General features: G+C 47.7%; 2 protein-coding genes across 2 annotated transcripts in view; one reads left to right on the top strand and one right to left on the bottom strand.

Annotated features, from left to right (window-relative positions):
* The window catches only part of LOC5667527 (uncharacterized), a 123,672-nt gene that overhangs the window by 33,476 nt on the left and 77,924 nt on the right, over positions 1–12,272 (bottom strand). The window lies entirely within an intron of this gene.
* The window catches only part of LOC1281836 (fatty acyl-CoA reductase 1), a 23,591-nt gene extending 11,319 nt beyond the window's left edge, over positions 1–12,272 (top strand). Inside the window, exons 4-8 of the mRNA XM_061649310.1 lie at positions 9,321–9,569; positions 9,644–10,083; positions 10,152–10,216; positions 10,313–10,601; positions 11,242–12,272. Coding sequence (XP_061505294.1) covers positions 9,321–9,569; positions 9,644–10,083; positions 10,152–10,216; positions 10,313–10,601; positions 11,242–11,470 — 1,272 coding nt within the window. The 3' untranslated portion in view covers positions 11,471–12,272. The remainder of the gene's footprint in view (positions 1–9,320; positions 9,570–9,643; positions 10,084–10,151; positions 10,217–10,312; positions 10,602–11,241) is intronic.

The following is a 12,272-nucleotide window of genomic DNA, read 5'->3' as shown; positions in this document are numbered from 1 at the left end:
ATAATATGATAGCGAATTTTATGAGACCTATGAAGGTTGACCGAGTCGGTCAAGGATAAACGAGGCGCGGGAAGATAAAGGGAAACTCCGTTGGCGAAGCGCAATAGACGAAAATAATTAGCGAAAAAGGCAAATCCGCGACAAACACACCAACGCACGCGCGAAACAAAAACGCCACCGCAAATCAGTTCATCCATAATGGATTGTGCGGACTGCGAATAGGAATGTAATGGCATTCCATATTCATAACGGCTCGTCGCTTCCGCCAAGCTGCACCTTTTTCTTAGTTGGCGCGTTTTTTGTTGTGCCGTTTGGAGGGTTTTTGGCGAGCTGGTAGCGACACGTTTACTTTAACTTAAAACAAGTCCAACAGCTAGCTCGACGCAGTATAAACATACTCCTTTCACCTCCCTGCAGAGTAAACACTTTCTACGCTGGCACAATTTTAGCGGTATCAGCGTGAGCATTTTGTGTCGCTTTTAAGTTCCCTGTTGAAGCGGTTTGGGGCTTCTTTTTCGAACGCTGCCGGCCGCCGACAGAAGCAACATTGCCGCCGCCGCCGCTTCCCGGATGGAGCGGAAGGGAACAGGGAAAAGTGGACGCGAAACAATTAACACGTGTTACACAATTATTGATTATGCAGCAGGCTGCGACGGCCGTTGATGAAACTGACGAATGATGATCGTGATCATGATGCGAGTCGTACTGAGTCGCAGCCTCACCAGCAGCAGACGGGGACCCCATTAAACATAGCTGCGATGGGATGCGAAGTAAACGCAACGGTTTCCAAAAATACAAATAATCCATCCGCATTTGCCGACCACATTCTCCCTCCCTCCTGAAGCCCCAATATCGCCGCACTAGGCAGCAATCGATGGGTGACGACGGCTTGGGGCGCATAAATGGGACAGTCCTCCGGTGGCAAACATTTGGACACACGAGCTGCGGCGTCATTTCGGCCGGATTGCCTCAGATTGTGCCTCGGGTCGAGGCCAACACACACGGGGGAGTAGTGTCCCAGCTCCATGCAAAGTACGGTATGCAAAATAAAAAAGAAACATATTTCGAAGCGCGTTTGTCACCAAATGGCGTTGGTCGAATGATCGTTGTTTGATTTATCATCACTCAACTGTTCGACCCTGGGGTAAGATTTATCTGCGCCAGCGTTACGCACCCGTGCGTTATGTGCATAATCGGAGGGCACGTTACGTTGCGCTGGCTGCTTTGGTGCTTGACCTGAACGGTTCACTGGGTCAGTGTTTAGCGCAAGGTTTCGCTCGCGCAAGATATGTGCGCAAAGTGTGCTGTGACGCGGGCATGATTCCTATTCGGAAAGTGGCCAGTGCTGCACACACATTCGCTCCAGTTCTAGTGTGCCCGGACGGGGTGGTTGGTTTTTTTCCACCACATCCTCGCGACGCGGCGCACATACCTTAGCAATCGGATAAGATCGAACGACACGGTGCAATGGAGCGCCTAATGCTTAAAGCATGAAGCTGACCTCCTCCATCAGTGTCGCTGATGGCGATTGCTACCACGCACGTCGCCTCCCCCCAAGCACCACATTCTGACAGACGGAAAGCAAATCGTGGAAAAAAACTGAAATTTCTGCTCTATGATTGCAATCGAACACACGTATCGTGTGGCGCAATCGAGCTCACACACTCCTCCACATTTTCTTGACCATTAGAAAGGGTGTTCTGGGATAATGTATTTGTTTTTCTTACCCAGCGCAACTAGCAATTACTAACAGGCAAACGGCCAAGTGAATGAGGTTCGTCGCTAATCACTAATTGAAATCGTTTGTTTGCTTGTGACTATGACTGCGTACGATATCGGGCGCTTACTTCGTTTTTTTTTTATCAGGGAAAATAAATCTCTCTCAAATAACGGTGTGGAGACGAGACGAGATTAACATGCATTATAGCAGGCGCATCCCATGTAAGCTGAGACCGGATGATGGATGATCGATAGGATTTGTAGGAACAAAGAAACTGGGCGTGTGAGGCTAGTTTGGTGTGAATTTCTTCATCTGGAGATCAAACGATTAGTGTTTTGTTGCGTTTGCTAGGTGTTTGCGTGAAGTCATACTGCCTGTTGGCGACTGACGATCGAGTAAAGTATTGTAGTATGGGTAAAGTGTCATTTTCAAACTTGAAATGTGTGATCAGAATACAATACAACAGAGTTTTAGTAGCTAATCTATGCACATCAGTTCAGTTCACTCGTAATATAAATACCAATACGGCTGTTGACACGACAGCAGCACATCCAACAGCTCTTCTCTACTGCAATCAATAAAAGTGTTTGCAAATAATTCACCACAGCCGTAAAACCACGACTCAAATGACTGTTTCAATCGCATTCGTCGCGCTCGTTTAAACAAACGTCTGCTAATATTTACGACCAGTTTAGAGCACTGTCGCGTTTCCCTCTCCTCCCCCAGGCGGAGCACTTGCTGTTAGTGCTTCGACGTGCAACACCTACAAGCAGTCTCCGTCAGGGCGCAAAGAACCATTGCCGCGGGAATTGCAATCGTATCGCCAGCGCAATTAACGTGTGGTAATAAAACATAACCTTACTACCTTTTTTTTCGAGTCACCCGATGTGGCTACCGTTTGCCATAGTGTCATCACTGTCCGTCGCGTTAGTATTTGGAAACACGCCAGTCCTTGCGATCTCGCTTCCACCGCGCAGATCGAACTCGATCGTGCGCCCAAAGAGGAATGTACCCAGCGGCCCAATGTAGCATGGCCCCGCACGGTCCCGCATGTACGGCATGTCAGCGCGCGAATGTCGCCAAGCAGGTGGTTTGAAAAGTTGTCCAACTTGCCTTAAAACATTGCCCTCATTTGTGGCACATGCGTTCGGTGGGGGTTTTCCGGCGAAAATGCTCCGCAAATCTGCTTCTTCCTATCTTGAAGGTGCGAAAGCCCATCGCTTGTGCGTTAGGGTCTTTGTAACTGACCATCTGCAACGTGGTTTGGATTGAGTTTCTACAGCTGTCATATATCACGCAAGCATCCATCGAGTGCTGGCCCGATCGTGCAGTGCCAGTCGGAGCGCTATCGTCGATCAAATGTTGGCTTCTTTTTACCAAATCACCTCAAAACTTCAAGGTAATAACAAGAGTAGCTAATTTCGCACTCCGGCTCCTTTCATCACCTTCGTTCTCTCTCTCTCGCGATGGCTGATGTCGTACGCCAATCAATCAAGCCAACGCTGTATCAACGCTCTAAACACACAATCCGCAAATCCAAACGGGTTGGGCGGTCGTGACTATCAACTCAATTTTTGTTTAGTCGATTGCGTTCCAAGCGAGTTTGGCTGTTGAGTAATCGGACTAATTCCACACCAGCTCCACCCTCCCGTGCCTCTAAAGCCTGGTAGCAGGCCGGAAAATCGCCAGCCTAACCAACAAAACTCACACTCACACAGTTGAAAGTGTCGGACGTCTCGAGATGTAAGCTCGGTGAAGCACACGCAGCACGCTTTAATAGCATAAAGAGCAAACAAAAAAGCGATTGATCAATTCAAAATCAAAACATCGAACCTCCACAGGCCCAGGCAGGTCGAAGGTTAGTCGTCGTTTAGTGTCTCGCTGTGGTGAACAATAGCGACTCAAATTGATCGCCACTGAACCTGCCGCTTACACCACCAACTCCAATCGGCTGATGTATGATTTATGTCATGGCACTGGCGTGCGGCGGAATCGGGCAACTGGTTCTTCCGTTTTTGCCGTTAGCTGTAGGTCAGCCGAAAGGTGCAATTATGTTCCCCAAAAACGGAGTCCCAGAATCAAAAGCCTTGGTGTTGGTGCCGAAAGGAGCAAAAAATGGAGCTAGTTTGGAAGTGATGGCCACTTGCGCACCGCTGCCGGAAATGGTTGGGTACGATGAGCTGTTCGTGACATCGATTGGTTTCCAGTTTTTTTGAGCTCCTGTATGACTATGTTTACCGGGCAGACGGGGCTGGGTGAAGGACTAATTAACGAGCGATGGAATTTCAAATTCCAAGCTGCCAACACTTCCAGTACGCGCGGGGAGGGGAGGGGGCTAGTAGTGTAATTCAGTAAGCTAATTCGATGATAAAGAGCATTATGCCTGCTCCATAACTCCATAGTGAACGGCATAGGACAGAAAACCTTGGACGCTACTTCCCCGATCTGTACTACACAGTGACCGGTAGGGAAGCGTGGTTGGCTTTGTTGACTCAAGCAAGTAATCGCAATCGGCTTGGATCGTACGATCGTCCGTACATCTGACTGTACAGTGACAGAATGTTAATTACCCTGCACGTAAGTGTTTGGTGGCGAATATCAGTATGATGGTCCAGAAGTGTTTTTGCTTGCTCTTTAACCCCGAACTATTGTTAGACGGAGTCGTCTGGAGTGGGAGGCGTCTAGAATCCAGAGTACAAGTAGTTCGCTGTCAGTCAGTGTCGGAATTGAATAAGATCGATGCAATGTGTCAGTTGTCAGCCTTTTGGAAATTAAAGTCCTGCTGTCGTCTAGAAGTAGTGTTACGATTAATGGCCTGTTTCTGCGGTGCACGGTGCATGTCCGAAGTGAAGAACGAGACAAATAAAACGAAATTATCAGCCCCGAGTCGACTTCGGTTGGTTTCGACTTCGACGACTTCAAACAGCTCTGAATAATTCTGATCGAACCTACCTTCTGGAGTCGGTTCCGAGCTTTTCGAATCCAGATCGGCGTCCACTACAGGTTTTTGCCAACTTTTCCCATCACCAGTGCTCATTATGTTCTTATTGCTCTTTGCAACTATTCGTTTTTAATAACTCGTAAGCCGTGTCAAAATAACGGCTGTTGTTTAATCTGAAATTTTGAAAATTTTGGTTATCACTAGCGAGTGCAACTTATTTGCATAACGTCGACAGAATAAAAGCTTTCAACAGTCCAAGAAATGCTAAAATTAAAACAAATGCGGAAGATTTCACTTTCATCGATTAGAACCGGTTCATCCATTCGGGAAGTAGAATCTTTTCCGACAGCAGCTGATAGTGGGGCAGAGCACGCGTAGAAACGTGATTAGCGAGTTGTTTAAGGAAGTTAAATTAACGGCCAAAACGGTAGATCCAACCACATTTAGAGAAAAGGCTACCCACCATGCGGTTCGCCATTGTGTGCCAAATTCACGGTCATCACTTGCTGTGGAATTAGTTTGCATACATAATTAAGCTTTCTGCCAAATCACTAAAAAAAGAGCAAGAAAGTAGGAAGAGAATCAGTTAGTATACCGATATTAGGTTAAATGGTCGTTTGGTAGGATTTACAGTCATTTGATCACTCTTCCCTACAAAGATATCTTGACATGATGAGCAATCAATTCATATGTGGTAAAATCTCGCCCTACATAGCTAATTCTTCATTTTCTGTATGACAAGGGAAGTTTCACGCCGAAAGAGTGGAGACTGCTTAGCGAGTTCCGGTGGCTCTTCGCGATCGAAGTTGAATGAACACCATGATTGACTCCTATCTCGGTTTGCAAATCAGGTCAGGGCTGCCGTTTTACGACTATATAATGTGTGTGGTGAGCCGTTTTAGTACTTCTTCTGCTTGTGTGTGTGATCCTTACGTTTAAGATCTATTTCCATAATTTGATCTGTTGACTGCCGTTACTGGTCCGTATCATTGTGGTTGTTTCCTGATCCTGGTAGCTAATTCTGTAACATACGTTATGGTCGGTAGATAACGGTGGTGTCCGTTATGTTAAATTATTTCCCACTGTTCAGGTGAATGCCCTGAATCGCTGATAATTCATTGTCGGATTACTCGGTTGCTTGCATGTATTGATCCTCGCTACCTGTGGAGATGTTATTATCATTCTGTTCTTTCTTGCACATTCCCCTGCTCTCCATAAAAGGAAATGAAATTTATTGTCCCGAAGTTGCATGCACCTTGCTTTTTTCCAAAGATGACTTCAACCAGAAAACCTGCTTTCGAAAATACATTAACCATTCAGTTCCTGTATTTCTGTTTGCTTTTTCGATATTCATACGATCACGTCATATTAGCGGATTGTTCCAAAACATTCCAAACACTCCACTCCGGATGGGTGCATCCACGTTTCGAAGGTCAAACCGACTCTCCAAGCCACTCGGAATCTCGAAAGATCTACACCAAAGTGAAACCGATCCGCGAAGATTGCCGATCGTCCGGGTTCTCCGGGTGCGTGGGTTTGTTAACGTGCCTGTGCGTGCACACCGCAACGAGAACCGTTTCCGAAGGTGGACTGGGCTGGGGACCGACGAAACATCGAATCTAAATCACCCCAAGGGTTCATCTTCGGAATTAGACACATAAATTATCGCTTTTTAACATAAGAAATTGATGGAGAGGACTGTTGCAGCAGCAGCAGCTGTAGTCGAAAAGAACAAAGTTCACCCAAATTCAAAGCCGCCCTTTTGGGTATGGTCGTACACACACGCGCGCGCAAACAGCTGTGTCAAAGTTCAGTTTTATGACACCTAATAGCTAAGGTTGCAGCACTGGGAGCTCCAGTTCGGTTTTTGGTGGGCATTCCCCGGCATTCGGACACGGGTAGATTATAGTTTTTGTTTATTCGCCACCTCCACCCCACAGCCAACGCGTACAGCCTCAATTCCCGAATAGTGTGACACGAGCCTCAAAATCAATCATATTAGCTAACCTAATCTCGCACTCTCTCTCTCCCTCTCTGTTTTGGGGCTCCTATGGTTGAAGCTAACGGATAAAACCAGTTTTCCCCATCGACCACGTACTTTCTCACCCTCGTTAGATCGGACCGCATTGGTTGATCTTCTTCTATTTCTTCTTCTTTTTATGATTGTCAATTGGTCTTTTCGCTGGTGTTAATCACCACAAGTTGGGGGAGGGGGGGGAACAAAACCAGGACCGGATTTTGACTAACCCAGACCAGAGTAGCCCCTGTAACTCTCTGTGTGAGGAAAACAGTTTCACCCGGTGCAGGCATGCTCCGGAACAGTCTAGTGAATTGTTTGACAGAATAAATTCAAAAATAAATCGAAAAAGATCTAAAATATGAGAGTAATATTTTGCTCCTTCTCGTCTCTAAATCCGTGGAAACTTCATAAAAAAATGACGAGGTGCAGTGAGGTGTGAAAAAGAGCACCCGAGCGCTGATCACTTTTCCTGCCTGTTGCACTCAAATAATCTCTCGCGACCCATCGTGTCGGCTCTTCCACGCACTACGTAATCCGTGGCGGCACCGGAAAGAAAATTTATTCCTACGTACTGCCTGTGTGCGACCGCTAGTGACCGCTGGCGACTAGTGCGACTAGTTATATAAGCCACGACACGGATGATACACGAGCGGTTCGTCAAACGGATGACCCTTTCGGTGATGATATCGCACGGCGTTTGTTTCGGTAGACGAAAAAGTATCCATTTCCGCGAGTTGGTAGTGTCGATCCTACCAGCCACTACGATGGTTAACACTCTATCCCCACACGTTACGGCACTGCTTTCACCCCTACCGCTCGATCGTGGCGACAGTGATCGTGTGCATACTCGAATTTATCATGCTCAAATGTACCACCAACCACACCTAGTGTATCATAGTTTTTTTAGTTGACTCACAACTACTACTGACCCCAATTGTGCGCATTCCACCCCGCTGGCAGAGAACAACCACAAATTGTGTCACTTTTACAGAACACCCGATAAACAAACGGGCCAACAAATGTACTAGCAAATAAAACCACCTCCCCTTAACATCGGCAGCCGGATTGGCGTCACAAGTGACCGAAAAAAACAGGCAGGCACACAGACCCACATCACGAGTTCAATCGTGAAAAGTTGGTCGGCGGACGTTTGCAGCACGACACGGTGCCAAATGAGGGCAAATGGATTGTGGTGGTGTGTACGGGCGGGTGAAGGGTGAAGGAAGGTGCGGAGGGAATGTTCCCTTCTTTCGTCCCTCCTCTAGCGGGCTCTGGGCTGACAATTTTTAATGGATATCCATTAGGAGTTATGTCATACACTAAAGGGGGGCGGTCTAATGTTTCTCCAAACTCGGCACATCGACAGGACACAACGGCACAAACATGCGCTTTGAATTTTGCTCGAAACACTCGGAACAAGAATGGTCCGTTTTGTACCACGACGAGGACACTAGGAAAAGTCTGAAGAGTGCACTTTTTACTGTTTCTCTCATTTTTATCGCTCGTCGAAACATTTCATTACTCGATCTCGATCCCACCGGTCGATCTTTCCCGAATTGAGCCGTTTCGATCCTCCCGAGCGCAAACTTTTATTGCACCCTTTCGACGAACGTGTGGCGCAGTGGGTGCCAATATCAAGCTCCAACAACTCCACATATCGCGTAACAACAATGGGGCAAAAAAGTGCAGGATGATTAAAAAAGATAGCAATTAAGACAAGCGGACAGCAATCAAATGTTGCCTGATTTTTTATTGTGCTGCCTCGTGGGTAGGTGAAGGAGAGCGCAAATTTAATTGTGTGTGTGCGAGCGAGCTGCAATCTAATGCTTTCGGAGGAAATGTACACCCCAACCACGCTGTGCGAACCTGTTTTTGGTTAACGTTTTTAGCTTTAAAACTTGTTAAACAAACTTTGAGAATATGTCAATACAGAAGCAATGTTAAAAATGGCAAAGCAACAGCACACAGAAACGAAGGCTTCATGATTAATGGTGCCACGTTGCTGACTCCATTAAATGTTAAATGTTGAATTATGAGACAATCGTAAACCAAATCTTCGACCGGCATGACACGCGCAAAATGCAAATGCTCAAATCGAATTGCCGAACCGCTGTGTGCCAGAAGCGTGAAACACTTTTGATAAACACATCATCGGGTGAGAAACGACAATTCCGATCGATCGAGCCCGGACGATAGCATACTCAGCCCGGGAAAGGAGGGCTCCACCGCCGGATTGTGGACAGCCCCGGCAAATATGGACGGACCAGCCTCGGGGAACGAAATGGAGCAAACAAAACGACGACAAAAAAGGGTGCCGATCGTTTGCTGCGGCCGATCCGATCTGATAGGCTTCTAATTATTGAAAGTAATTTCCCTTCGCGCGCTCCAACTTGACGTGTGGGTTGTTTAGTCAGCCTTTTTTTTATGTTATTAACCATGAACTTTAGAAGCTAGCGAGCATCAACATGAAACACTCGCGCTAACGTTTGGACACTAATGGTGCAAGCCTGTGATTAGGCAACTTGAGCTGAAGCTTTGGAGCTCATAAACATGTGTTTGACCTCCTGACGGGGCAGCAGTTTTCAAGCGTGCACCATCAGCTACTCCAACCTCTTCTGACGCCCTCTTCGCACTTTCAGATATTTGAGCGACTGGCCAAAAAGAATCCCAACTACCAGGAGCGGATCCGCGTGATCGAGGGCGATCTCGAGAAGCCCAACTTTGACCTGTGCCCCGAGAGCATGGACTACCTGAAGGAGCACACACACGTCATCCTGCACATTGCGGCCACGGTAAAGTTCGACGAGGAAATGATCAAGGCGATCACGATCAATCTGGCCGGCACGCGCACCGCGCTAGAGATTGGCCGGCAGTCCAAAAATCTACAGGTACGGTATCTCAAAGCGCTCATGTCCGCGGAGCCCCTTTCTAATCCCCCCGCCATAAACCATCCATTTCGCAGAGTTTCGTGTACGTTTCAACGGCATACTCGAACAGCTACGACGAACACATTCAGGAGCGCGTCTACCCGATCGACTGCAATCCGGAGAAGATCCTGGCCAATCTCGACGACGAGAAGTTGATACAGGACGTGATCCAGTACTCGCTCAAGTGGCCCAACACGTACACCTTCACCAAGGCGATGGCCGAAGCCCTGGCGCTCGAGTACCGGCAGCACTTCCCGGTCGCCATCCTGCGTCCGTCCTGCGTCATGGCCAGCCTGAACGAACCGCTCCCCGGCTGGTGCGACTCGATCTACGGCTCGAACGGCACCTTCATCGGCTGGTACTACGGGCTGATACGCACCAGCCACATCGATCCGGAGGTGACGATCGACACCGTGCCGGTCGACTACGTATCGAACGCGATCATTGCCGTCGGTTGGAAAACATACATGGAGAGGTAAGAGTTATCGTGTTTCAAATAACAGAGTTTTAAATTCCCTCGACTAACCCGACTTTCCGATGCAGAGCGCAAGAGCCGGAAGTGCTGGTGTACAACTGTGTTAGCTCCACGGACAACCCTCTAACGTTTGGTAAGCAGCAAGATCAGGCGTCGAAAGGAAGTGTGAAGTAGAACAGTTCCAAATCAACTCATTCTTGTCCCTCGCTTCCCGAAATTCCTTCGACAGATGAACGACGACGCGAGTGTGAGAAGGCCTGCAAGAAGCATCCCCTACTGACCGGCATCTACAAACCGATCACCTTCGCCTCGAGCAACGAGATCATGTTCCGGCTGTACTCGCTGGTGCTGCACTATCTGCCCGCCTACATCATGGACATGGCCTTGAGGTTTCGGGGTGAAAAGCCCCGTCTAGTCGATACGTACGTCAAGATCGATAAGGTCGTTGCCTCGGTGAGGAAGTTCTCCAACACCACGTACCTTTTCGACAATCAAAACATGAAGGATCTGTACCTGGCGTAAGTATTTCGCTTCCCCTCCCTGTCGCGCAGCTTGCCATTAGGAGCGGCACGACCGCTTCACGACCTGTTTAGGCAATAGTTTGGGCTAGCAAAAACACACACACATGAAATTACGCTTCATTTTATGTTTCGCTTTTAAAGCTCCAGCAGTGAAACTACTCAACGGCACACACATGTCAGTTAGGATGGTGTAATTCAAATGAAGAGTTAATTTTGTTCCCAAAAAACCCCAACACCATCCACACTAACTTGAGGCTTTAATTATGACCACGTGTGACCCGAAGCAGGTCCAAAGTAGCCAAAGATATAAACTTTTTTCTCTGCCTCGTGCAAAACATGGTTCATTAGTACGGGGAAAGTAGCGGACAGAGGCCTGTTTGCTTATCATGCAGTTCTTAATGAGTTTTAACAGTTGATGAGCTTGAATTGAAGCACACAACAACAAAAACTTACGTATCGGTATGATTATTTAAGCACGTGTGAGGAAACGATAATTGGGATTGGTGATGGTTGTTTTTCTAGTTGACCCAACGCCTAATTAACTGCATACATGATGGGGTTACGTGTTATCATATTTATCGCCTAATTTTGCGTTTTTTTCCATTGTATCTCTTCCTCCTCGGACTACGAACCTCAGCATGAGTCCGGTCGACCACCAGCAGTATCCGTGCGACAACCGAAGCTACAGCTGGCGTCTGTACTTCGAGGTTGCCGTGCCCGGGCTGAAGAAATACTTCTTCAAGGAGGACCTCAACAATGTCAAGCGAGCCCGCCAGGCGATGCGCAAGAAGGAGCTGATCGTTAACACTACGCTGTTTCTAATCGTCGGCCTGATGCTGCTCCAGCTCTACTACCTACTGCGCTAGGTAACGCACGCGCGTATGCAACGGTTCGGTCCAAGTAGGCCGGTTTTGGACGATCGATGCAAATGACGTTCCGTGGTATTCCTCCCCCTCCCAAGAGAAAATGTCCATCTCCAAAAACCCACAGGTGCATAGATCATACCGCCGTGATGCGTTCGGGTCCATCGCCTGCTTCAGGGCCAACTGCTTGTGGTGCAAAGGCCCACACATATACACACATACACACACGAACGCCACACATGGTTGATCGATCCATCGTGGATCATGCATTGGGGGCAGGGATGGTCGGACGCATATCATCAGGCAGAGTTGTGAAGTGAATCGGACAATAAAACATAATGGGATGCGTTAGGTTTTCGTAAATAAGGTTTTAGGGCCTAGGGAATGCCGACAGGCAGCCTGCCTGTTGGGTGGCGCTTTAGAGGTAGTGTGCTAGGTTAGACATTTCTGTATTTGTTTTTGGTAACCGTTTCGTCCGACCCTGTGGTTTCGACACATTCTAACGATCGATGCGGTGGGTCGTTTTCTTTGATTTGTTTTCTGAGTATTTCTATTTTAACAAGCACCAACTATTCCCGAAATTCAACGAATGGCGGCGCGGCGATAGCGCTATGATGGCTGCAGCCTCGAACGCACCAGTCACCTTTGTTTGCGGGTCTAACGAAGCATCAGTATCCTTTGATTTTAACCTACCACTATTTTTGAGGTGCTACGATTTTGAACAGATATTTATTAATACGATTTCAGCGTGCCGAGCACTTGTATAGCTCAAGGAATAATAAAGTAGAGCCTAGTGTAAGCGTGA

The sequence above is a fragment of the Anopheles gambiae genome, chromosome 2, assembly GCF_943734735.2.
Source record: "Anopheles gambiae chromosome 2, idAnoGambNW_F1_1, whole genome shotgun sequence".
Classification (NCBI taxonomy): Eukaryota; Metazoa; Arthropoda; class Insecta; order Diptera; family Culicidae; genus Anopheles; species Anopheles gambiae.
Note: the sequence above shows the minus strand (reverse complement) of the source record. Positions and strands in the feature narration are given on the sequence as shown.